The sequence below is a fragment of the Amblyomma mixtum genome, chromosome 9 (assembly GCF_055824585.1).
Source record: "Amblyomma mixtum isolate Tamu chromosome 9, ASM5582458v1, whole genome shotgun sequence".
Classification (NCBI taxonomy): Eukaryota; Metazoa; Arthropoda; class Arachnida; order Ixodida; family Ixodidae; genus Amblyomma; species Amblyomma mixtum.
In genome coordinates, this window is record NC_143020.1 from 99,477,469 (window position 1) to 99,505,392 (window position 27,924).

The following is a 27,924-nucleotide window of genomic DNA, read 5'->3' on the forward strand; positions in this document are numbered from 1 at the left end:
CTTTTGTCGTTCTTGTAGTACCACAGGCTCCAGCGATGTTCCAGCGGATGCTTCAGCGGCACTTCGAACGAGCCTTCGCACGATCCTGCTTGGACTGGCGATTCTAGCAAGGCTTGACAAAACTCGCGATACTGAACACAAAGGTGCACGTGCCGCAAGCGACCAAGCAACTAATCCGTGGCACCCACACCGAATTTCTCCGGATAACTGAGAAGCGATCAGCTGAGGGCTGCTTTAAACGGTGGAAATTTTCGAATCTGGCACTCCAATTGGTCCAAAAACACGGGTTCGCTGACACAGGGCGGGGGAGGTTACCGCCACTGTTCAATACGGTCTGTATGACCACACTTCTTAACTTTACGAGGCGTGTTCACGTCCTCCTCTCCAGACTGCCTACGTCATACTACATCACGCTGTTGTCGACGGGCGCCCCCGAGCATTCTTGTTGACAGTGGGTTGGGTCAGGACTAGTTTGCCATCCGGCGCTCCCAGCTTTTCGCGCTCTTTTCGTAATCGATGGTCAGGTGTCTTGTTTTACTGTTCTTTCGTGCACGTTTTTGTCTGTAGATCAAAGTGCGAGTTGCGGAAACGTTGCCTGAAACAGTCATGTGGTGTTCAGAAAAAGCAAACGCCTCACTTGATGCAACATGGAACGGTGTTGTGTTCCGGTATGCCGCGGCAATTATGACAGTGGTCTCAAAGTGCACGTTTCAGCGTTCTCCAAGAGCGAAGGCTGGAGGCAGTCCTGGATCACAGCCATTCCGCGCATGGACTTCACACCCAGCGTACACTGCAAGGAGAGGAGTGGAAATTTGTCCTTACGTGGTGCATGACATGACATGTAACTCTTGGAGCGATTGAGTATCGTTTGTTTTGAAACGTCTGGTAGTTTGATTGCGCTTCATGGAGGAAAGTGCGATGCAAACGAGCATTAATATTCAGGATAGTGTCAAACTGCATCATAATAGATGTTTCATGGAATATTAGGTGCATCTGTGGACACAAGGAAGGTAGACGGGACTGAGGTAGGCGCTCAGTCCCGTCCACTTAGGTGGGAAACAGCGCACAAAACAAAAACAATCAAATACGTGAAGAAGGTGACACACACTCGCGCTGACTAACAACTGATCGCTTTTATTGGAGCGCTTTCAAAGTAAACAGCGCAACTAAAACGAAGGACCAAGAAAAAGAGAGACACGAACACGCGCTGACTTACAACTGACTGTTTGAATCGGAAAACCACATATAAATAATCTCTAATCGCTGCGTCACAGCCTCACGTCGTCATCGCAAACTACTAACATAAAAAAAAGAAAAAACCCTTGGCGAAAAATAAGCATCTATAGGCTCCCACACTTTTCCACCAGATATATCTCGCGCTTAGTCAAGGCCATCGAAGTGCTGCTCACACATGAGTCAACTTCTGTGCAGATATGATACGCCTCTACTACTTCCCGTACCAGTTGTTCTTTATGGCGATACATGCACTCCGTACTTTGACAACACTGTTGTGCTGCATCGCGTACCAGTTGTTCTTTATGGCGATACAGCACAACAGTGTTGTCAAAGTACGGAGTGCATGTATCGCCATAAAGAACAACTGGTACGGGAAGTAGTAGAGGCGTATCATATCTGCACAGAAGTTGACTCATGTATGAGCAGCACTTCGATAGCCTTGTCTAAGCGCGAGATATATTTGTTGGAAAAGCGTGGGAGCCTGTAGGTGCTTACCTTTCGCCAAGGGTTTTTTCTTTCTTTTTATGTTTGTAGTTTGCGATGACGACGTGAGGCTGTGACGCAGCGATTAGAGATTATTTATATGTGGTTTTCCGATTAAAACAGTCAGTTGTAAGTCAGCGCGTGTTCGTGTCTCTCTTTTTCTTGGTCCTTCGTTTTAGTTGCGCTGTTTTCGTTCCTTAAAGATGCAATACCAACTCGCCCACTATGCTATGTTGGTTTCAAAGTGTTCAGCATTTCGGCTCAAGCACAGACCACAGGGTAGCTTATTATAGTGTGCATTTTTAGATAAATAAATGAACATCGAAACTTGCCTGGACTGCCCGGAATCGGTGAAAAACTGGAGTCGTCATCGAGGCGAGCGGGGTCGCCGATTTGGCAGGCTTCGCTATCTGGCGAACTGCGAGGCAACCAATATCCCTGCTGAGAGCTGCTGTAGGTCTCGCAGTAGGCGCAGCCAGAGGGCGCAGCCTGTTAAATCTGTTCCAGTCGCCTAGATGAACATTCTCCCAGCAGACTACTGCAGTTATTCGCCGATTGCGGAGAATTCGGTCAAGTTCCGATGTTTTGAATCATTTATTGAAAAACGCACATTTTTTTAAGCTACCCTACGGTCTGTGCTTGAGCCCAAACAGGCAAGTCGTTCAATCAGGAGCATTTTTTACAACCCAGGCAGATAAATATGGATAGCTGGAAAGAAGAGAAAGATGGCGCGAAAGATACATGAACGACGCAAAAACATATCACACAGTCACCACTTCTCGGAAGGATAACAGAGTGGCTAACAGTGACGGGTCAAATATCTCTCTCGTGCATGCGTCACTGTAGCTTCTTATAGTCTCATTTTGGTCTTGTTAAGGAATGGCCAGCAGCCTTCGCAATCGCGACAATGAATTACCGAATTGCTTTCAGTCGTTCCTTCTAAGGTTCGAGCGTGCTCACTCAGCCGTTCGTTTAACCAGCGGCCGGTCCGACCTACGTAGCAACGTCCACACCATAGCGGCATCTTGTATACCACGTTGCGTCGGCAATCAACATGGCGGATAGCATGCTTTACGATGCAGCTTGCCCTAGTTCTCCCGCGGGCATTTACTTTTTTGCAAATACCTCCGAGCTTCTTCTCTGGTGCGTAGAAGAATACACATGCTCCTGCTTTTTCGGCAATCTTCTCAAGATTGCCGGCTGCTGACCTTAAAAGGAACGACCGGAAGAAATCTGGGTCTGGAAACAATTCATTATCGCAAATGCGAAGGCTGCAGGCCATTCCTTAATACGACTAAAACGATGACAAGCTTGAGAGACGCGCGCACAAGGGAGATTTTTGATGCGTGGGGATGCATTAATGAGGAGACACTGCAGCAGCACACCTTCGATGTCGCTCAAAAAAGAATTCCAGCACCCCTTGAAGGCGAGGAGTGCTTTGTGCTCAGTATTGTCTTGTTTTTGTTCTTTTGACCATTCAATACTAGCCACTCTGTCAGCCTTTCGTGAAGTGGTGATTGTGGGATATGTTTTAGGGTCGCTCAGGTATCTTTCGCGCCATCTTTCTTGTTTGCTGCATATTTCAAAGCGCCCGAATAAAAGCGATCAGTGGTTAGACAGCGCGAGTCCGCGTCACCTTCTTCCCGTCCTTGTTTTGTTGTGCGCTGTTTCCCATTTAAGTCATGCACCAACTAGCCCTACAGCAAGCTATATTACAGTCCCGTCCACCCTCATTGTGACTGTGTGTATTTCGTGCCTTTAACCAAGGATGAATAATTATCAACTCGCCAACGAAACGTTCTTTTAAGTGTATTCACGTATCGAAGATAATGCGGTCTTTTTTATCCATGGCGCAGGTTTTACGAACTTCACTTCCAAGACAGTGACCTCATCACGAAGCTGTCACATTTCGATGCAGCGTCGGGAAAAACAGTGACTGTTGACAAAGAAAGGGCGCACCAAACACCAGATGTCGTATCATCGATCTTTCCAAACTGTCCGGTGTACCTGAGCACATACGGCACTCGTCGTGAATATCCAACCTTTAAGCGGACTCGAATGGAAGACGAGGAGTTATACTTCTTCATAACTTCTCTGTATCTGTCGTCACGTGGAAGAAGTTTCCCGGACAAGCATCGGGTTGCAGGTTGAAATTTATTCGTTCACATCATCATCCGAATCAAAAGCCCCCTTAATCCTTACATACTACGTGGTTATATACCCTTCACACACAATGCCCACCAATAGGGTCTGAGGTTGAGCCTCGGGACGTCGGATACAGACGTCGGATACAATCCACTCAGGTGCCACCATGGCACAGCTATAGTCCTCATCCACGCGTTCTCCAGTACTGCCGTCGCTGCTGCCATCACCGCCGCCGGCACCGCAATTTCTACCAGACGGCGGAATCCAGGAGTAGAGATTAGGGTGACTCAATGGACAGCGCTACTTTCAGGCTGAGGATAACGCTCTAGACGGAGGCATGTTGGGGCCCACTCTCCTGTTCGGTTACATTGGGAGCAAAGCGTCGGCAAGCTGTTTAGAACCTTAAACTGCCTCTACCGCATGAAATTTCGGAAACCAGGTGTAATCCCATGACAGGGTGGTACCGGAGATTGTTTAAAATGGGAATAAAAGTTACACACAAATATATCTTTTTTCTTTTTGCAGATAATCTGCCGAGAAACTCGGCGCCTTGTGAACAGTCATTACATTCTCGCAACGGGCGTAGCATACTGCAGTGGAATCTGCTTACCTGGATTCTATGCATTTCATTACTTTGCAAACAAACAGGATTACTTATTTAGAGCTACATTTTCATATTCACTAAAGACTGCCACTGAAACAGCTTCTCGTTCACCGCGAAGTTTACCGGGATGCAACGTTAAAATTGCGACTTATAACTCCGCCTCAAGCAAACACTGTTCTTGAATGCAAGCATTTCGCACGCCTTTTCCACGCATACTTTCGAGTTCTGTTCTTTTACAGCAGTGTCACCTGACCTATAATTCCCCCCTTTTTTCCCTGCGGGCTTTCACGAACAAAGGGAAATAGCCGCTCTCCTTTTCTAGAGTCAGCAGAACACCCGGGAACACAACAGACCCTCATGGCTTGATCTCCGACTGATGCATCATGCTCACAACACCAGCTCACTTCAAACGAAGAAGCGTGGCCCAATGGACGAACTTGCGTATACTTTCGCCTCGGTTTTGCATGTTTCGAGCGTTCCTCGCTGCCTTTCTTCTCCCTATTGGAGACGCATCATTGTGCACGCGCCTCAGTACACATCGAACCTTCTGCGCACCCCGCTGTCGGAAGTCGCGTGTTTTGTCCAGACCACTAGCAGTTGCGCCGATGACATAAGGCGGAAAAAGCTGTAATCGACCTGCAGTTGATTGCGGCAAGGGGAGGCGAGGATTCAAAACGTGCCAGGCCACATCCAAATTTGCAAGAATGTGTCGGCAAAGACGTTTCCCAGTAAGGCGCTCATACTATTTAGCGCCCTCTTACTGGTAAGCGAGTATGTGAGCTTTCGCCAAGCATTTTGTTCAATTCATTTATCTTTATGCCACGAAGGCCTTCCAGCCCCCCCCCCCCCCCTCTCCCCCTTCACCCCACTCCTCGCTACTTCTTTGCGTCAGCTCACTTCGAATATCCTGGCGGCATACCTACATTCTGTGCGTCAGTAAGCAAAGACGCGACTACGTGACGCCAACGAAAGGAGCCTTTTTTTTTTCTCCACTACAACGAAAAAAGGCTCCCTTCGTGGGTGTCACACCGCCACATCAGTAAAATATGTCGCAGGTGTTTCTGGGCAGGCATTTCCTAGAGTTCACGTGTTTTTTTTTCTCTTTTTTTTTCGCTCTCGATGACAGCTGCAGGGTTCAGAGTTTGTCTGTCCTGTTGACTCGTCCGTGTCTTTCTGCGCGCTTTACGTCAAATGTGGTTTTCCAGCTAGCCCAGACAATTCCTTAATGAGAGCTCTATTGCCTTGCCTGACTACTACTGAGTGAGGCTACCAACCAGCGTCTTTTGGAAACTGGAGGAGATGGTTCCGCGGAAGCGAGGAAGGCGGCCCGCGTAGCTCTGACTCCCCTTTTTTTAGTTTACCTTGGCAGGGATAATTGCATTCAAACGAAGTGGTTATCAGAGGCTGCTTTTGTGAGGTTACTTTGGGAATCGGTCGCTTGTAATAATTTTTTTCCTGAAGTCTTGAAAAGAAGAAATAAATGCGTCAGTTAAATATCTCCTCGGATAAGACGAACTTATAGCAAACTACGAAAGAGCAAAACGTCGTATCATCAGTCTACATGCAATCAACATCGTTTAGAAAAAACTCAACCGCCTGCATCACTCTTTTGAGGAACAAGCAGTTGAGAAAGTATGACCAATAGGTTTCAGACATGTCACAGCTGTACACCTCAAAGCAGTGCGGTGACCGACAGTTTGAAAGATGGTTTGGTTTATGGGGTTTAACGTCCCAAAGCGACCGAGGCTATGAGAGACGCCGTAGTGAAGGGCTCCGGAAATTTCGACCACCTGGGGTTCTTTAACGTGCACTGACATCGCACAGTACACGGGCCTCTAGAATTTCTCCTCCAAAGAAATTCCAGCCGCCGCGGCCGGGATCGAACCCGCGTCTTTTGGGACAGCAGCCGAGCACCATAGCCACTGAGCCACCGCGGCGGCAGTTTGAAAGAGAAATTTGCCATTACTGCGTGGAATTCTCCACATATATGGTAGAGTAATAAGACGAAGGGATCCCAAAGGATAATAAAGAAGAGGGTGTTAACTATCCAGTTATATTTGGCAGGTCATCCTTCGCGCTGCTGGCATACCCGAGAAAATTAGGGCCCTGTGAACAGTATTTACGCACGAACAACAAATGCAGCATAATTCAACTGAATTCGGCGACCATGACAGTATAAGTTACAACTACGAAAGAACACCATATAACCGCTGTCCTTTTTGAGTGCAGGCATGATGGTGCCAGAACATAGCATTCCGTCATTACTTTTCGGTTGCCGTGTGGTTAGAGCGACTGCACCATGCATAATATACACACTCAAAAGTGCCAGAATATTATTGCTATGAGCGAAACAACTATGTACTACATATTTCCAGTTCAGTCGCATCATTCCAGTCGCCACGCAGCCGCATACAAATACGCCACACGCAGAGCGCACTGAACGGGACCGGCACGTGGGACCCAACATCACGCTGCGAAGGGGAAACGGCGGCGGGGGGTGGTACAAAGGGTGTCCTCACCCTCAAAGCGGAACGCGCGGACATCAAGGCACCGAAGTAGAGATAACAACGGTCATGTAGATAAATATGCGGTGGCAGTTAGCAATAAGCGATTGGAATATTTGTGACTCAGAAACAGAGAGGTGACATAAGGCTGGAGGTTTAAGAAAACGTATTGAAAGAAAATGGCGAATTTTAGCAATGTACACAGAGTTAAACAATAATAAAGAAAAAAGCTGAGCATGGCGGCAACAGCTGGCCACTCCGTTTCAAAAGGCACGCTCGTACCTTCGATTCATACAACCGCCCAGCCACCGGCCTTCAGGCATGGGATTCGATCCGCACCTCCGTCCGGCACACGTGAGGGGGAAAGGGGGGGGGGGGGTACTAAACTGCGAGGAACCAGCGCTAATCCCAGGAGCCTCCGGCTCGCCACTGCGCACATTCCACCACGTGCAGACGGCTTGTCGGCTTGTCACTGCCTCTGAACGCTGTTGCTGGTTCCCTCGAACGAGAGTGTCTTGACGCCTCGTCCTCTGCTGACAGGCCGTACCCGCGGGGGAACGGTCACCCCTGACGTTCTTCAGTTGTCCCAAGCCTGGTTCGATGAAGACGCTCATACGCGGTCCTCAAGGGACCTTTCGGCATGCGTCGAGCGTAACAAGGGGCCTCTAAGAATTGAAGCAAACAAGAGCTCCACACACTGGTTTGTCGTCAAAGTAGCCTTGTTTACATGAACCCAAATCTATGACTGCCTGTTTGGGTGAACTCGATACTGGCAAGTCGACTTTCGAGGCGCGCCCGCACGAGTAGTAAACCGGCGCCAGCTTCTGTTCTCCCCTGCAGAAGACGCTTTCACCGAGCGTGAAAGAGGATTAAGTGCAATCTGCGGAGGGGGCTTCGAGTCTAACCACCCTCTCCAGTCGAAGCCGGGTTTCAGGCTGGCAGCCTACACTACCCGACTTTTGTCGGGTTTTTCTTTTATTTTCAATAGGTGCGCTTGCCAAAGTCTCTCCCTGAAACATTTTTTAGTGTACTTCTTGAGAGTTTAAAAACTCTAAAGCGCGACTGAGGAAGTAGGGAGCGGCTCACACCATCGTCATTAAGGCGGGGGTACCACGGCGGCCATCTTGGACAAGACGTTAGTTGAACCACCAGGGCGGCTCCACTTGTCCGTGGAAGCGAAAAAGCGCTCCTTCGAGACGGTCTGGTCCTCCTCTCTGCGTTACCTTGACCTCCTCTCCCTCGCGTTGTGGCAGAAGGAGGCGGTTAGTCACGGAGGGGGATAAACGCCATGACAATGACGACCGCGCTCGAACGTGTTTGGCACACGGGTACTGCTTCTTTCGTCCCTACCCACCCCTTGGCGGCCCTGCCGTGGTACCTGGCGATTCTTTTTTAGGAGGCACTATTTCGAATGTGACCTTTTGCGGGGCTAGTTGATGTGACATTGTGTTCAGTTGGAGTCAGCGCCCGTCCTGTCCGTCTTTCTGTGTGTTTTGTGTAGAATTTAGCGCTGTTTTTACTTTCCTGAACACGAAGTCTCTATATCTGTGACATTTACAGAAATTATATTTTGTTTCCATTTTTTCCAGGGTTGTACACGTTGTTTTATAGTTATTCTTTTCTCACGACCCTGACAAATATTTTGATGACTAGCAGCGGCAGCCACGGCAAGCAATATTACAAAATAAAGCTTCGTAGGTTCCACTGGCATCCATAACAAAGGGCCACAAGACATCTATGGGCTATGGCCTTCGTAAAACTATGGATGATGTCGAAATGGATGCAGCGGAATAGTAGATGACCTCTTGGTTTCAAAGGGTTGTTGCCATGCGTGTTGTCACAGCCTTTTCTGCGGTCAAAGGCGCGTGGCGCGTAGCTTGTGTGCTATTGATTCCCGTTCACCATACAAACGTTTATTTCGCAATTACAGGAAAAACACCAGCAGTGAAACATCAACCCGAGATTTCGAAGCATGGCGAGTGTTTTTATTTTTTACTCACACACTGCCAGTGCTATGTAGAATTCTAAGAGACAGCTGATATGGTAACAGTAAATAAGAGAAAATGGGCAGAATAAGGCATATCAGAATGGTACAAACATATTGCGTTCAAGTCGTTGGGTCAGTAGCTGCGGAGAGGTAGTCTGTGACGTTGAGATACGTTGCAAGTAATGCTGATTTTCTTTTTTTCCGCCCGCGCATCCGTGTATGATAACAAAAATCCCGAAAGCGCTTAGGGCCGCAGCCGGCAACATTCTTTTCGTTCACTTTTTATTGTCAAATAAACTACTACCACCACCAAGGTTCGAAAAACGAAAAGGAAACACTGGCTGCGAAACTTCCACTGGAGACTGCGGGACATAGCTGGCAAGAGCTAATAAGTACTCATTACAATCGCGTCAGGTTTCTCCCTACTGTGGCCTTAGCATAGCATTTCCATCCATTCATTGGAATTGCATTTTGTTGCCACACGAGGCAACGTTCCTGCTTTTGTGATATCGTTTTGTGATATCGGCGAGTGTGTAGTCTCAGCAGCCGTGCTCCGCTGTAAATAAAGTTTTATTTTTTATTCTGGTTCTTAGTGCGAACTTTTTTTTTGGTAATGAGCAACTAAATATAATGTACATACCTGAATAGAGCTACTCTCGCTCTGCCAGTGACGACGACCCCTTTCCGCGATAGGTCTAACGATTCCGCAGGTTTCGTGTGTGCAATTTCCGCAACCGTCGAACGCGAATTCACGTTTTGGGGAATGCAAATGGCCAACAAATGAAGTTTTCACAACGGTGACCTAATATCGACTATTTTCACAGTGCAGGATGCACATGCAATGAAAGGAAAGCTCTGGTCGGACCCAGACTGCCGCGCTCTTGGGCAGCCAGCAGCAGTCACCGGCGTCGCTTGTGGATTAGGAATAAGGACGTTTTATTTCGCCATCGAACGTACTTCAGGATAAAGCGATTCAAAATTGAATATCACATCGGAGAAAGCAGGGACAATTAGAAGCGTCGGTCCTACGCGATGTCAGCAATCCGGCCACCGAATGTTTCCGAGGCGCGCGATCACATCGGTGGTTTCTACAAAGTTGTCGCGCTGCATAAACAAGCAAAGGAACAACAGGTACACAAATAGGATTAATAAAACAAAAGCGTAGCTCTCGTTTTACCTCACGCGAACAAACATAGCTGTTTGCATACAGCGCTGTAAAAAGGAGTACTGGTGTGCAGTCGCCCTGTGTTATTGGCGGAGCGAAGGGATGGCGACGTCAGTGCGGGCCGTGTTCGTGACTCGAAGGCATTCCAAAATCTCGAATGCCTTCGCGAAGCTCCATTGACTTGATAGTATGTCAGCCAAATGCCATTGAATAGTTCGTGCAGCTGCACAAGGCGACATCCGACTCGAATGACACTCGGTTGGAAGGTATTTGAAACGCCCATGTAGCAGAGATATTGCTAATCTCAGGCTCGTGATGTTTTCTTAGATAACAGCATGCGATCAGACGCGAAAGCAATTACATCTGCTATGACATATTTTGCAAATATTTGCGAAAACAAACTAATTTTCACAATGTGCTGCAGCACCGATCGTCACTACCTGCAACACCCATCGTCACTATCATCATTTCCAAATAGCACCTCTTTTTGCCATGTGACAACGCAATGAAAGTGCCATTCGTTCATGGGGAGTGCGCTTCGTGAAAGTATCACTAAAGTTGCCGTGTGACAGGGGTATAAATCCCCCCACGCACGCGCACAAACACATTCAAACACGGAAAATGGTACGGTTTCAAAAATATCTTTGCCGTGTACGATCATACACAGTAAACCATTTTTTAAAAGTCACTAAATTGCGTTTGAAAACTATCAAAATGTAGCAGTTACAACTCAAACATGATGCCACTTCATTTTCAGAAATTATAACTTTTTATCGTCACGTGTATACAAGTACGCTGGACGAAGTTCCTACGGTAAACTCAGATTTCTAGATTTCCTGAGGCGCATACAGACCCCCCACCCCGGCGGCGCAACATGTAGGCTCTCAGCCCTGGTTTCTCTTCACTGCTGCCGAAAAAAAAAAAATCGACTACACGTCTTTCCGGGTGGACGGTCGCTTTTAGATAATGGGACTCTGTCAGCTAGGGGGATAGGGGAAATGAACAATAACGCCCCTGCACACTGCTTTGTTTTCTTTCTCCACATGGACTCAACAAACGCACTCGCGCAAGGCCTCGCGTATTTGTGTGTGTGTAGCTATTTTCGTCTTGTTATATGTCCGCAGCTGTATCCATGAGCAGGCAGAGAAAAAAAAAAGCTGCTGTGTTGGTACTATCATGTCAGCAGTTCGGATACTCGAGCCAGTACTAACGGCTTACTGTATTGCATTATGCCAAGTTTTCGATTAGCGTACCCTCCTAGCGGCCGCCAGGCGGAGCACGTTTTATGTTAGTGGTCCAACAGCGATACCAGACACTCACAGAGAAAAAGACGACGTACAAGGAGGCTCCTTCTGTGTGTCTCATCTTATTCTGTGTCAGTGTCTGGCAGGGCTGTTGTCCACTCAATCCCTATGTATCAACTCCAAGTAGCCCAATCTGCCGTTCTTCAGAAACGCGTTTGCAGGGTTGCCTGAACGCCCTTGAATGTTTTCTGCGAAAATGCATTTATAATTGTGGGTGCAGGTGGTCTCCAGAGCAGTAACGGGCAGTGCTGGCTTCAATAGGCAGAAATGAAAGGGGTGAGTCATCTGTGGACACGCCTTCCCCGGTGCACTTTACAAGGCTACGCTGGCGAACCTGACCGCGTCTTGTCGCTCGAGTCTGTTGACTGTCAGGACCACGCATGTAACTGCGAGCGCATAAAGGCTACTGGCAGTGTACGTTCCCCCCACCCCCCGCAGTTGTTGACGGAGCAAGCGTCGTTCCTGGAAAGAAACGCGGAACGCACCGCTTCACCCCGACGGTGAGAGCAAGGGTTGGGTGCCGCGCTAAAGATTTTTATTACAAACCCCACTGCGCCCAGGGCGGGTGCGCCCTGACAAGTTGTACCCACTCCCCGCAGCAGAGGCACACAGGTCTGTCTCCTCTTTCTAGCCTGGCCTTGGCTGCAGAAGAACCTTGGATTGGAACGGCCGCATGTCAATCGCCTTCGCAAAACATCAGCTTCGCAGAACTGTGAAACCCCCTCCCTATTGTAAACAGCGGGACGTCAAAAGGTTGTGGCCCGGTTGGCAGAACTGACAACTTTTGGTTCTGAGCCGGTGTTGTTGGTCCCGAGGGCTCCTTCGCCGCCTTTTTACCCCGATTCGAGACGCCTCGCCGGCCCTCACAGGATAGAAGAGGGGAAACGCTTGCGCTGAATGACTTAGGCCGGGTGGCAGGAGCGCACTCCGGGCGCCAGTGAATCCGGCCGGTGCCTCATAATAGACCTCTCCCTGATGTAAACAGTGTGAAGTCAAAAAGGTGTGCCCCGATGGGCAAAATCGTCGAATTTCGGTTCTGAACCGGTTTTTCAGGTGCCGAGCACTCCCCCACCAGCTTTGTTCCCTGATTCGAAACGCCTGGCAGCCTTCTTCTCTCAGTGTGAGCCTTCTCGGTACGGCGCATGTTTTGCCCTTCGGACCAGAAGCACGTGCGTTGATGACGTGTGTCTTGAAGGAAGCCAGTTTTCTTTGCACGTGTTGGCCTGCCTGCAAATCTGTATGCGCAGTCGCGTTTTTTTTCTTTTTCAGGTGAGAAAAATGTAGAGCCTAAGATGTGTGTCCCAGAAAATAGTGAAAACATTTTTTTTTTCTGTCAACTTGAAGGAGCGAAAATTGCTAATTGATCACGTGCACTCAGTGGAGCAGATTGTCAATGAAAACTACCTCCATGGGGAAGTGACAGAAAGTGTGTGTCCTAAGTGAATCAACTTGAAATTCGAGGCCAATACAATGGGGTTTTGTTACGTTTTGCGCTAATAATAATAAACACAATCTTTATGCGAACATAAAGTGCCTCTAAACAGATATGCGAAGCTGAAGAGATTACCGCGCATGCGGGAACACTTTATTTGCAGAGCCATCGCTATATGTGCTCATTCATGTGCAAGCAAACATTTTGACTTAGAAGTTACATTCAGCCAGAGCAATGCCTACTCCCGTAATATCTTAGAATGTCATGAAATATTGAGGAAAATAGATGTGTGTGTAAATGATGGCAGATTTTTTTCACGTTTCATGACCATGCACACAAAAGCAACCGCTGTGGCAAATGCTATTTCAAGGCCGGAATGCGAAGACAATGCAAGCATGCTGCTGCTGTATGCTTTTTTGTAAACAAGCATGAGGAACCGTCCTGAGCAAGAGGCTGAAGCGTTCGTCAGATCTGGTAAAATGTAGAGTTCCGGACCCTTCCAATTAGGGTTTTTTCATAACCACGCTAATGAAAATCTGGTCGTAAATGTTTATCAGGTAGACGAGCACCATTTTGAAAATATTTATGGTCTTTCTTCTAATTTGTGAATACGGATCGACACTAACGTCATATTATGTTCCCCGCTTTGTAAACCAGGTAAAAAAACAATTCGCGATGTAAAACCTGCTTCCCACATAACCTTGCTGAATTATCCTGAAGTCCTTGATGGTTTTGCTGAGAGGGCTTCGAAATCTGCTGAAAAATAGCTCTTAGACAAAATGTTTTCACCAATGTCATCCACAGACCACCCAGCCAAAGGACTTCATACCGGTTTCCAATAAATTTCACCAGAAGCTCTCGGCCCCTCGTGTTCACGGAACTATCCTGAGTAGTAGTAGTAAGTGGCTTTTATTGTAAATGAAAAAGAAGGTAAAAGGATTCTTGCCAGCGCCGGCATCTGCTATCATGTCTAGAAGCACCTGAGCTGGGGCTGGGGGATGGAAATGGAAAGCGAGATGACAGTGAAGGGGAAAACAAAGGGTAGAGAGAGAGGGAAAACCTTCCCTCCTGCTTGTATTTCCATTACGCGAGGCGATACAGCCAGTGGGAAGGACCGCGAAAGTTGCCGGCGACCTGACACGTGAGGCGCGCACTTCGGGAGAGGGCGACCGCACTCTCTCTCTCTCACACACACATACACTACGCTCGCCCGCTCCGCAAGCTCCCCTCTCACTCGCATACACCAAGCTGCCCCGCACGCCCGCAGCACAATTTTCTCCATTCTTGACCGGAGCGGAATTCCAGCCATGACTAACAATGAGGGACACCACCGCTTTTGAGCACCCGCGAGCAGATTGGCACTTGCGCTGGCACGTGGCAAGTGCCAGCGGTGCGAGCAGCAAGCCCACCATAGCAGACTTCCATATTTATGCAACTCACCTACTCCTATCTAGACACTACACGCGCAATCGTGCAGCGCCATGCGCAGCAAATGTCGCTGTACTATTGTGGAGCAGCTCTTCCGGAAACCGCCATTTACAAGAGCTAGTTTTGAATCATAATACCCTGTAGCCGAGACTGACAACTGATTGCATTTCTAACGATTTCGGTATCCGTGGTTTGCACACCGCTGAGGGAAAGTACTGGTATTTCATGCAGTGCAAACAATGGCAAGAGATGCTGGCATTGTTTTTGCTGCATTGCGCGCATGCATATCACCAGCTACGCTCCCATATACCTTTCAGGAATGTTATCCGTGCATTCTTTTTTTCTTGCAGTGTGTGATTGACATATAATTTTGGGGGCATGCTTTGCCACTACAATGCTAGTGAAATCGCACTGTCCACACATGCACTTCGCCACTGGTAGAGGCAGAAGCAGAAGGCTTCATTCACTTCCATTGATGTGCATTTTCAAAAGACAAACGCATGTTCCTTATAAAAACAGGACCATTTTATTGCAACATCTGCTAAGCACGTTCAGATGCCTTGCACAACTCCCCCACACATCATGGTGGCAGCCTGCAAGCAAACAAGACCATACCAATGTCATATGTGAGTCTATTTTCAGGAAGTGACAGGAAATGTCAGTGCTCAAAAGTGGGTATTAGCTTGTTCTTTACTGCTCAACCATTGCAGTTACTTTCCATTGACTTAGTGTTTCAGTAACACACAAACACATATGCTTACCTCCCGTCATACAAAAATGTGAGGGCAGTAACGGAAAAGGAAAGAAAATATGTGCATAAACATAGCAAGTGGACTGAAAAGTCCTTACATACATCTAAGTAATTTGCTGCCACTGTAACAATGAGAGCAGATATGTTAGGATAAAAGCCTGCTGAGCACGATAGAAACATATTCTGCTTATGCCATACAGGGTGATACAAAGCTGCTGGAACAATGATACACTGCTTGTTTTGATGTCACCAGCAGTTCACGAAGAAAAAGCTTACCAGCAGAAGGCTGTATCCATTACACACAAGCAGAAAAATGTGAGCTGTGAGGTTGAATATCCCTTGAAAGTGTATATTGATACTGTGCTTCCAAGGAAAGTGAACGCCACAAGCGGGCTAGTAGCAAAAGAAAAGACGCAGCTATAGAACAGAAGAAAGGAGCAGGCATAAGAAGTACAGCATGTCCAACTAAGCTATACTTGGGAAAAAGAAACAACTCAACAGTGACGTTGCAACGGACATATAAAAGCCCCACATTTTTGAAAATATAAAGCGGAAAGAAATGAAAACACACTGTTTCATGTTTCATATAGCAGGGATCTCAACGGTTACATTTGAAAATCAATTACAAGCATATTTAGAGTGCATTCATCCACAAATGTGCTTCAGCGCCTTTTCAGCTAAGGAAAACACCCAACTCAACGAGGGCTGTGTAGCTTTCAAGCATTTGTATGAAACAAGTGATAAGTTTATAGCAAAAATACCCTCTATAATGATTTTACCTCACATATACTCACCTACGAGGCCATAACAGGAGGGCGGAAAGAAAAACTATATTGTTGCAAAAGAGCAAACGACTAGGCGCCTTACGAAATGTCACAGTGCCGTGACACTGGTAATCTTGCACACGCGTTCATGAAAAACCGCACTCGATAACACACACTACGAGGTAGCTCACGCACGCGACACAGGTACAGTTGGGACTTCAATGCACATACTAATAACAAAATTGCGGTCCGAATGGCTCACCTGCGTTTGGCCCTGACATCAGCCATGCGCGTACGAAGCTTTGTGATCGTCGACCTTTTGCGTTGAAGGTATCGCCGCCGATTCCCCATTTGACACTTTTACACACAAAAAAACTGGCAAGATAACGTGATAAAAAACGGCGCTGCACATAAATACAAAAGCACAGTAAAAAAAAACACCAACGAGCAAAACAGCACGATACACCGATGACAGCCTGCGGAGCAGCCGAAGAAGCGACCGAAAGGCAGGACAGGCTTCAGCGTAGTCAGTCGTCCGTACCGGTACAGAGTACCGGGGCGAGAGTTGCGGGCGTCACACACACAGGGGAGGCGCTGCGCACACGTTTCAGTAAACCCCAATAGTTACTGTCTCGTACGTCTTGCTTCAAAATGTTTGACAGCGCCACTGTCGTTGACCGGCGGAACTCCATTGTTGAGTCAAAACGCCCGCGAGATTCAAATGCAGCAGCCCCGTCGACCAACAAACGGGGCGAGTGCGAGCTAACATGAGTCGTTTATCATACCAAAATTTACATCACTGGTAGTTTAAGACCAGGGACTTCAGTTCCTGTCAAAAAAGCCTGGAATATAACAGTGATCTTTCGCGCTGGATGTATTTTGCGGAGGTTACGGCGCACCAAAAAATAGCGCAATTGAATGGCGCAGTAATACCGTTCTGTTTGTCATAGCGAAATTCAGACTTGAGCAGGTCCTTGAATATTTCCTAAATATTTCGCGTGCAAAATTTGTTCCCTATACGACGTTTACTTCCTTCTAAAACTCAGATCAAAAAAGCGCAGTTTCTAGGTTACGACCAACTTTGAACAATGAAAACTAAAAAATTATGACATGTAGCTCAATGAAATTTTCAAGAATTAACAACATGGGTACTATCTACAATCCTGCTAAATATGTTTGTGATTTATGAACTGGACTAGGAGTTATTAATGCGCCATTCTTTTAAATTTCACACTTTTTTATGGCACCAGTTCTAAATAACCACCCAATATAACTCAATAAATTGCCTGTAAGGTCCTCGAGTCACACTTAATCTAAAAGCTGCAGAAGCAGTTTTCTTTTCGGAGCAGTAGTTTTCGTCAACAGCAAATCCAACGCAGGCAAGTCGAGCAAAAATATCGTTTTATGCCCCTCGCTCTTTTGCTCACTGGTATCATACTAACGTGAATAGCTTTTAGCGACACATACCATCGCAAAGAAGATACAATTATCTTTACAATGCGCTCAATATCATTTTTCTAGCGCAAACGGATGAGCCACACCGCTCACACAAACATGACAAAAAACGGCTGCTAACCGCCGCTAGCGTGGTACCGCCGCCTTAAGTGACAAGAGGCGCCCGCCGGCAACACCGTGACGTAGGGTGACGTAGACACTCCGGAGAGGAGGACGTGAACACGCCTTAAGCCAACACCCTCTAAAGAATCTTGAGCTCCTCCTCCCTACGTCAGCCAACCCGCGTTTCTGGACCAATTGGAGTGCACGATTCCCACCGTTTAAACCATCCCTCGCCTGATCGCTTCTCAGACCTCCGGAGAAATTCGGTGTGGGTGCCACGCGTCATTAGCTTGGTCGCTTGCCGCTGAGAAGCACGTGCACCTTTCTGTTCAGTATGGCGGGTTTAGTTAAGCCTCGCAAGAATCCCAAGTCCAAGCAGGATCGTGCGGAGGCGTCCCTCGAAGTGCCGCTGAAGCACCCGCTAGAACATCGCTGGAGCCTGTGGTACTACAAGAACGAGAAAAGCCGCAGCTGGGAGGAGAACCTCGTGGAGATCTCCTCGTTCGACACGGTCGAGGACTTCTGGGCCCTCTACCACCACGTGGAACTGCCCGGCAATCTACGCTCCGGGTGCGACTACTCGATTTTCAAGTCCGGCATCAAGCCCATGTGGGAAGACTCCCGCAACAAGCGAGGCGGCCGCTGGCTCATCAACCTGAACAAGAACCAAGGGCCACAGTGCCTCAACAACAGCTGGCTCGAAGTTCTGCTGTGCCTGATCGGGGAAGGCTTCGGCGAGTTCAGCAATGGTGTGTGCGGCGCTGTGGTCCAGGCCCGGACCAAGCTCGACAAGATCTCTTTATGGACCACCGACGCAAACGAAGCCGACGGGAATATCCACATTGGAAAGACTGTGAAGGAAAGGCTGAACCTGCCCCCACGGTACGCCCTCCGGTACCACAGCCATGCCGACACCCAAACTAAGTCCGGATCGACGGCGCGAGCTAGGTATGAAGTTTACTAAGTCAGGAGCAGTTGCGGAACGGGAAGCTGCTTTAAACGAAGCCACGCCGACATATGGCGACCTTCAAACTCAGAGTGACCTCACGCAGTGGGAATTTTTTGGACAGGCAAAGTGGACGGGCTTTTAAGAACGGTGACCGAGTTGTCCACGCTGACGCATGCAGCGCACATCTCTCTGTCACTACCACAACGTTGATCATTGCGTGATTATTAATTTGATAGCAGTATTAGTTGTAGAGCACGTTGTGCAATGCACAACGAGAGAGTGTGTTGCAGTTAATACGAGGCGTGTTTGGCTGCGATCTACACTGCCTTTTTTCTAGTTCTTAGTTGCTGAGATGTGAGATACTATGATGTATTGTCTGTGTGCTCTGTATTGCTTCATTTCTCCTACTTGTGTGTTGAGATGCCGCTGTTTGTAGATAGCTCTTGTACATAAATCATCGCATCATTGTAATAAATATACATTGGAAAAGCGGTGATAGCCTAATTCTCTCGTGCAGTGGCCAACGAAACTGCTCTGTTCGCGCCACCGCGGGCTCGAATTCTAGTCGCGGATATTTATTTTTCGTTCGTTATTTCACTTGGCACGAACATCGAAAGCTCTTGGTTGGGGTTTTTCCATCGCAGCAGGGATTTCTCACTAATCACCCTGCTTTTTTGCTTGAATGGGGTGTTGTCTGAATTCATTACGGGGCGAGTACCAGGCCACAAACATCGCTGCCGGGTGCTCGGCTTCGCGAGTGTTGTTTGTTTCACCTCCATTGCTAATTTAGGCCTCGGTAGATAGCAAACAAAGTGTGATGTCATGGGCGCCATTTTATTTTCGAACGCATAGCAGGCCGGATCAGGCGGCAATAATGATTCGGGAATTCTAAGAAAAATGGCTGAGGCGTGTCCTCTCCCCTCGTGTGGCGTGAGGCATGTCCTCCTCTGGTGAGGACACCCTTTGAACCTAAGGTCACTGGCTTTATCAGAACCAGCCGAAGCCGCCTCGACCGGTTTTGGCGCGCTCCCTCCGCCATTGTGTTGCCAACCTCGCCACGCGGGCTCACTTGAAGTAGGGACCCTACTTGAAGTGAAGCTGAGTTCGCGCGGCTTCCTTAGAAGTGGAATGCCTGAATGTGGTCTTGTTTGCAGGGTGTTTTTTTTTTCCAAGAGTCGCAAAAAGATTTGCATGGTTGCTGCGGGCCAAGCGTGAGAAGCGGTGACCTACCAGTTCATGTGTTTGCAGCTAAGTGCCGCACGTTGGTTCAGTGCTACCTTCATATATATATATATATATATATATATATATATATATATATATATATACATATATATATATATATATATATACATATATATATATATATATATATATATATATATATATATATATATATATATATATATATATATATATATATATATATATATGGTTATGGTGCTCGGCTGCTGACCCGAAAGACGCGGGTTCGAACCCGGCTGCGGCGGTTGAATTTCTTTGGAGGAGAAATTCTAGAGGCCCGTGTGCTGTGCGATGTCAGTGCACGTTAAAGAACCCCAGGTGGCCGAAATTTCCGGAGCCCTCCACTACGGCGTCTCTCATAGCCTTATACCCCTGCCACACGGCAAATTTAATGTCATTCTCATCGAATGACATTTGTTCGACTTAATGTCATTTTTTCTGCGCGCTGCTACACGGCAAAAACTAATGTCATTTGCAAATGATGGCGATTGCGATGGAAGTGAGCACAGCATACAAAAATTTCGATGTATGCTTCAATACGTTGCAAAATGTATTGCTTTGCTAATGGAAACCGATTCTAAAATCTTCATCCTCATTTTAATCAACGTATTTAGATAGGCGCGCTGTGCGAGGGATAAAAAAACGTTGATTTCAATAACGTGTTGATCATTGCTATCCACCACAAGTCCAAGCCAAGCCAAACCTCAGCCAGCGGCGGCAGGCAAATGGCGGACGTCATATTGTGAAATGCTCTCTATGGTGAAATTAGACAGTATTAGCTGTGCGTCCGCAAAAGCTTTGCGCATGCTACGGGCGCACCTTGCGCGCACTGCCGCCCGTCCTCACAACAGTTTTGGTAGGGAGCACGGTGGTTGGGTGTGACTAGCGTAGCGCGCGAGAAGCATAACGTACTGTGGCGCCATCTAGACGATAGCAAGTCAAACCTCCTGAACTGAGTGCCGAAAAAACGTTTTTCTCTTTTATTAACGGCAGTAATGAATGCATTCGAAGGCTTTGTTTTTTTTTAATGTAAATCAATTGGATGAAATGAAAATGTAGATTCTAGTGCAAAGTTGGAGAAATACTTCGCTCGGGGTCGTTGCTATGACGGCAGTGTACGCCGTACATAGTTAAGCCTAGCAGCAAGAAATTCTGAAATTTATCTAAAAAGCGACTGATATTTCAAACCTATATTGTTACGGAGGGATGAGAATGCACAAAATAAAAGCGAATACAACCGTTTAGAGCAAGCTATCGCGTCGAAAAATGCAGCGGCGACGCAGTATTCGGTCCGAAGCGGGCGAGCTGGGCGTCGCCATGTTGTGAATGTTAACCACGCAAGGCTGGTAGCGAGAGTGAGTTTTCTTTTTTCCAATTCTATTTGGCATTTTTTTATACATAAATGAACGACAGCACAATCGTAGGGACGCGGAAATATTACAGTGCTTGTGACGTTTTTCTAATCGTGTTTTTCGGCGTTTATTCTCACCAAGTCTCTGGTGTCGAGGGAACACATTAGCTCGGACGTCGCAGGCGAATGTGTTCAGGGAACTCACTCAATACCTAATGTCGTTTTCATCGAATGACATTAGATTTTCTCGTGTGGCAGCAAACTAATGTCGTTTTGAACGAATGTCATTCGATGGGAATGACATTAAATTTGCCGTGTGGCAGGGGTATTAGTCGCTTTGGGACGTTAAACCCCATAAACCAAACCAAACCATATATATATATGGTTACATGTTTTATCTTCAGCATTAGCCTTTCTTGGAACAAAAAAAAGCTGTGCACAAAAACAAAGTACTCAAGCTGTACCACCGGTTTCCCCACGCTTGCTTGCACCCGAGTATTGTGTGCCCATGTGAGCTTAGCGTGCCAGAGCGTGCGTGCCGCAGAACGGGCTCGAGAAAAACAGCCCTGAGGCGACTGGCTCGACAAACTAGCTGCGTGCACAAAGAAGGGAAAAATGTGCCGGGAGTGAAAGGCCGATACGATGGCGGGTGTGACGTCACCAGAGAGGGCGCTCAGTTTAGAAACGAGTAGAATGTGCATCAGATCTTTGTTGGCTGAGTGGAGCCAACTGAACCATTAAAATATGGCCGGTTGCGGCTGAAGATCGCACTACGGTGCCTACCTTGTAAACAAAGTACTGCTTAATCCGGATTTCATCAACCGTTAGCGTCACCGTCTTTGGCTCCATGCATTTCACCCTTGCTCGGATGCAGGAATGAAGATGGGCTTCGGTTTGCTCCCATACTTGACCCAACCGCGGCGCATAGTTGCAGGAAGGGGTAACATCAACGCTGACCTCGCAAACTTGCATGTCCAACGTTCTCGGAGAAAAATTTTGGAAATTGAGAAACTGCAAAATACTGTAATACCCGTGCCACACGCGCACAAGAAATGGCAGTAAATGCTTAAGGCTTTAAGTTTGTTAATGCCATTATTTCCGGAGTTGGTGCTACACGTCCACATTTAATGCCATTATCGGAAGTGACGATGGCGATAACGCTTGCAATGTAGTTAAAAGTTTCATCTGAATATAAACATTCTTAATGAGCACAGTATATCGGGAATGTTGTTCAAATGTAATGTAAAAACGATTTTCCAGAAAATACGGCTGTTCCTGCTTTACAAGTCGAAAAAGTAGGCATAAACTCGCATGTCAGCACATAACTCGAGAGTACCTGTCAATAATGCTGTTTAAAATGGCGCTCTTCGCATCGAAAAGTATAGATGCCTCATCTGACTGAAAGTTAAGAATTAACCATTTCCTACTGGTTAGGAAGTTGTTACTAACAAAGCTGCATGCTTTTCTGCGTGTGGAATGGGAACGAGAGTACACGTTGCACGGGCGAATGAGTTGTGGTGAACTCAGTAGGTCGCGAATGGCAGTAAGGCTAATGCCATTAAATTTATGCGTGTGGCACCGCATGAATGCCATTAAAACTTAAGGCAGTAAGCACTTAATGGCATTAAGTCTGTCCGTGTGGCACGGGTATAACGGAACTATGGAAGGAAATGATGCACTCTTGTGATATCCTGACAAATGTATCGAAAAGTTGACAATCCGCAGATCAGCCGATGGCAGCATTCCTCTTTTTTTTTAATTAATGTTTTTTTCCTATCGTCAAAAAAATTCCCCATTGGCTTCCTGTGGCTGTGAACTTTTCAATCCATTTTGATTGCTGCAGTAAAATTTTAGTGTGCGAAAAAAAACTGCGTTCGTAAATTGTTTCCCGCTCAAAAATGCATTTCTCCAGAATTGTTGGTAAAACAAGCCTTCAGAGAAATGGTGTGCACAATGCCAGAAAACAAAGTTTCAGCACTGTATCGACGAATGCCGAGAGCAATCTGCTGATGTAGGAGGAGAAATGAAACACAGCACTGTTATGTTGTATCACTGTCTTGAGACGATTCATTCGGCAAGGAGCCTATCTGCAGCAACATTCTTGTTGTTTCTGACGCACGTCATGTGGTTTTATAGATGCTTGTGCAGTAAAGACAGCGTACGGGAATCGCGACACTGCATCCCGAACTGAGTGTCACATACAGTAATGTATCGAGCTTGGTCATACCTGCCGACGCTGAAACTGAGAGTTCAGCGAACACTCTGGAGGTTTTCATGAGCCACCTCTATTGTAAACTCTCAGGAAGTAAAAAAAAAATGCTAGAGGAAGCCCGCACAAAACTAGACGCTTCCGCAAGCGCAGGAAAATAAAAGAAAAACCCGAAAGAAGTCGGGTCGAGTAGGCTGTGAGGCTGAAAACAGGCTGTCGGGCTCATGTACGCACTAGGGGGTCGAGCTAAGCGACCGTCGAGTCGGGATGAGCCAGCCCGAGTGAAGAGGCTGGGTTGACTCGCAGCCCCCCCCCCCCCCCCCCCCCCCGCAAATTACACTTAATCCTCTTCCATGCTTCGGGAAAGCACTTTCTGCAGAGAACAGAAGCGAGCGCCAGTTTACTACTCGTACGGTCGCGCCGCGAGAGTCGCCTCGCTAGTGTCGAGGTCATGTAAACAGACAGCCATGGAGTTGACCTTGTTCGACTCGACCCGCCGTTATCGGGTCATGTAAACAATGCTACTGTGACGTGGAGCCTGTTTGTGGAGCTCTTGATTGCCGCAATTCCTCATGGCCCCTTGTTCCGCTCGAAGCCTGCCGCCAGGTCGCTGTAAGACCAGAAATGAACGTTCCCCCAGCGCAGCGGCCTGTACAGAGGATGAGGTGACGAGACACACTCGTTCGAGGGAAGCAGCAACAGCGCTCGGAGGCAGTGACAAGCCGTCAGCACGTGGTGTCATGTGCGCAGTGGCGAGCAGGAGTCTAAAGGATTAGTTAGCGCTGGTTCCGCGCAGTTCATTTACCCCCCCCCCCCCCCCCCCTCGCGTGCCGGACGGGGGTGCAGGTCGAGTCTCACGTGTGAAGGCGGCTGGCTTAGCGGTTGTATGAATGGAAGATAGGAGCGTCCCCTTTGAAACGGGTTGGTTCGCAGTTTCCGCCATGCTCGACTTTTTTCTTTATTTTTGTTTAACTGTGTTGCAAAAGGTCATTAAACTTCGCCATTTTCTTTTTAATGAGTTTTCGTACACTTCTAAAGCTGGAACCGCATGGCGCGTTTTTGGGCGCGATTGCCGCGCGGATGGTGGGACGCGCGCGTCATTTTGACGCGTGCCCAGCATAATCCAACACGAAATCGCGCCGCCGCGTGGTTCTACGCGTGTAGAAAAAAACGCCTCGCGCTGCGCGTCCACTGACGTCACGGCCAGCGTCCACCAATCAGCGTGCAGGCACGTGTCATTTTGGTTTTTCGGTTTGCCAACAGATGGCTCTGCTCTCCGCGCATCTCGGCGGCACCTTTTCGGGGGAACTTTGCTCTTTCCTTGGAGGAGCTGGCTTTACTGTTGAGCTCGTCCAAAGAGCCACGTGCGTTCACGCATCGTGTTCGTTCGCGCGTAGTGTTCGGCCAACATGCAGAAGACAACCTTTAACGAGGTAAAATTCCATGAAGATTATTTTTATTGTAGTGTCCTGTAATTTAAAGGGCATATTATATATGCGGTAACAGATAATTCACCTCGTTGGTAGTTGCGTGGTCTGGCAACCCGAAAAAAACGCGGCGCGACAGCGCCGCTTCATTTTTTCTCGTGCGGGTGCTCGCGCGTCGGCGGCAACGCGGGCGTTTGCCGCGCGTCGCGTTTTTCGCTCGCGAAAAACGCTCCATGCGGTTCCAGCTTAACCTTATGTCGCCGCTCTGCTTTTGAGTCACCAATCTTCCAATCGCCTTTGTTAATTTTCTCCGGCGATTTATCTACAATACACTCGTTATGTCGACTATAGGGTGCCTTAATGTCCGCGCGCCATGCAGGCACCCTAATCTCTACTCGCGGGTTGCGTCATCTAGCGGAAATTGGGGGGCCGGCGGCGATGATGACAGCAGCGACGGCAGAAATGGTGAACGCGTGGATGAGGACCAGCTGTGCGAAGGTGGCACCTGAGTGGAGTGGGTGTGTATCCGACGTAGATTTGCGGCGATCTACGATGGAAAAGAGGAACCTTGCCGGAGGGCGTCGCCCCGGCGTTGAACCTCGGATCCTACTGGGGGGACTGGGTATTTAAACACGTAGCTTGTAAGCATGAATGGGACTTTTGATTCCCATGATGATGTGAACCTATAATTTATAACCTGTAACCCGATGCTTGTCCGCAAAGCTTCCTCCTCGTGCGGATAGACAGGCGGCCATACGAACCCGTTTAGAGGTTGGAGATTCACAACGACTACCGTATGTACTCTGGTACACCGGACAGTTTGGATAGGTCGACGGGACGACATCTGGCGTTAGGCGCACCTTCTCTCTGTCAACTGTTTTCGCCGACGCTGCATCGAAATGTGACAGCTTCGTGATGAGGTCGCTCTCTTGGAAGCGAAGTTCGTAAAACCTGCGCCATGGATAAAAACGACTGCATTATCTTCGATACATGGACACGCTTAAAGGAATGTCTCTTTGGGATAGTTGGTAGCTATTCATCTTTGGTTAAAAGCGCGAAACAGACACATACACAAGGAAGGTGCACGGGACTGTAATAAAGCTTGCAGTTTTGCTAGTTGGTGCATGAGTTTGGTGGGAAGCAGCACGCAAAAAAAAAAGAATCAAGGAAGGAAAGAAGGTGACACAGCCTCGCGCTGACAGGAAAGAATGATGGCTCGAAAGATACAGGAGCGACCCTAAAACATAAAAAGAATCACCACTTGTCAAAAAAATAGAGTGGCTGTATGGTGACGGGGCAAATGAATAAAAACAATACAAAACAGAGAACAAGCCACTCCTAGCCTTCAAGGTACTTGATTTCTTCTTTTCTGAGCGAAATCGAAGATGTGCACGGTGTTAAGATCGGCGTTAGCAAGAAGCCAGCACCCACGTTCCTCCTGGATGGTTCCGAGAAACCCCTGTCTACCCAACGACGTGTTTGCCTCGAGGCGTGCCGAATGGACCTTAGAGGCAAGGGCAATGTACGTTGCTGCGTCTCAGTGCCGGACCCCACAGGAACAAGAGGACACAAGCGACTATGGCGGATGTCAAGGGCCGTCGTCTTTGGTGGCTCTTCTGCGTATCGAGCATCGCGGCGGTCTGGCGGGGGACTTCCAGAACCTTCGCGGATGTACCCAAGAACAAAGGACCACTTCCCCCCTTTTGACCCGGCCTCGCATTCCGACCCTTCGTGACTAATGTCTTCTGACGGACAGGTGTCGGCAGCCCGGGGGAACCTTCGGCGGGTCCAGGAACATTGCATTCCGCTGTCGACTTTTCTCGAAGAGCGTCCTCCCCTCCCAGGCTCAACACGTGACGGGGGTGCTACCACAAGTGCGGGTGTGTGAGTTTGTGCGCACGTGTGCAACTTTTAGGCCACTCCCACCCTGGCGACGGCGTCATCAACCTAGGGAAACTAGGGAAGACGGACGGTATAAAACTCTGCTACGAATGCAGTCACTCTCCCTGTTCTGCACTCATGTAAATATGTAGTCACAGTCATTTTCTGTTCCCGACTCATGTAATTATGTAAATAAATTCAGTCTTCTTTAGCCATCTTCTAACTCCGTCGCTAAGCGGCACTTCTGTCCCTGGCCTTGAGGTGGGAACGGGCGTCGTGCTGACCGTGGATCCGTCGAGCCGCGACCCCGAATCTCGTCCTCAACAACTGGTGGCAGCGGTGGGATGCTGCTACCTCGCCTTCAACAACGCGCAACTGTCTCCGTCTTTATATATCCTCAGTGCTGCAAATATCGCCCTTGTTCACGTTTGTATGCAGCTTCCTATCGTTTTAGTCTTGTTAAGGAATGGCATGCCGCCTTCACATTTCCGACAATGAATCGCCAGGTTGCTTCCGGTCGTTCCTTTTGAGGTCAGCAGCCGGCAATCTGCTGCTGGCCAACCCCCCGCCTTGGGTTTAGTGTGGTTATGTGCCATTAAGCCTGAGGACATTATCATCATCGTACCGCAGCTTCGAGCAGGAATAATGGTTGCCTCTCAAATCGGCTACCCCGCTCACCTCGATGAAAATTCTGCACGCAGACAGACGATCGTATTTCACCGATTCCGAGCAGGCTAGGCAAGTTTCGCTATTAAATTATTTATCGCAGACCATCATAAGCTATCCTGTGGTCTACCTGAACATCAAGCGGGGGTTTCTTGATTGTCGAGGCGGATTTTCCTGCGTGCGAGGCCTCTTCTGCATCAGCCTCATTTATGTAGAGCTCGGACGATCTGTAATCATTCCCAGGGCCGGTTACGCTGGCGTAAGTGCGAGGACACTGAGCTTCCTCGTGTCCGAACCGTCAGCAGGTTCCGCAGCGAAGAATGCGACACTCACGCCGAATATGACCTGTGCCGTGGCAGCGCAGGCAAAGCGGAGCCCTGCCAGGCACAACCACAAGAGCCAACTCGCCGCTGACGCTCACCTGGTGCGGAAGGTCATCCAGCTGGACACCGGCATTCAACCTGAGGGTCACCACCCTCGTTGTTGAGCCCTTGTCAGACACGCCCTGTGCTCGCCGCCTCTCCCTTGAAACGTACGTCGCCTTCCCGAATGCTGCTAAGGCGAGCCGGACATCGTCAACCGGTACACAGTGAAGAAGACAATAAAGCTTCATCCGGACATCTCGATTGGCAGAGTCAATTACAAGACACCGGGCGCTTTTCACTTGTAGGTCACCCACGCTAACGATTTTCTTCACAGCGTCGGCATCGTTGAAGGTCACGGCCCACGCATGATTCATGCGGTACGCCCCCAGAGCGATAACTTCAGCCATGAGCAAACGCGGAGCGAGCGCGTCGCGGAAATCTTCAACCCTCAATGGCCGGGCCCAGATATCA

General features: G+C 48.2%; 1 protein-coding gene, 1 long non-coding RNA gene and 1 pseudogene across 2 annotated transcripts; 1 reads left to right on the forward strand and 2 right to left on the reverse strand.

Annotated features, from left to right (window-relative positions):
- Positions 1 to 41: 41 nt before the first annotated feature.
- On the reverse strand, positions 42 to 27,860 carry LOC149330307 (uncharacterized). Its single transcript, XM_089559402.1, has 2 exons — positions 27,510 to 27,860; positions 42 to 790 (listed from the first exon to the last, which is right to left on the reverse strand). The coding sequence occupies exons 1-2, from the start codon at positions 27,858 to 27,860 to the stop codon at positions 683 to 685; spliced, it is 459 nt and encodes a 152-aa protein (XP_089415528.1). The 3' UTR covers positions 42 to 682.
- Positions 14,792 to 16,735, reverse strand: LOC149330308 (uncharacterized). The gene is made up of 2 exons (XR_016285673.1): positions 16,066 to 16,735; positions 14,792 to 14,881 (listed from the first exon to the last, which is right to left on the reverse strand). It is a non-coding gene; the product is annotated as an uncharacterized LOC149330308 (long non-coding RNA).
- LOC149330309 (eukaryotic translation initiation factor 4E-1A pseudogene) lies at positions 17,695 to 18,324 on the forward strand (annotated as a pseudogene).
- Positions 27,861 to 27,924: the final 64 nt, after the last annotated feature.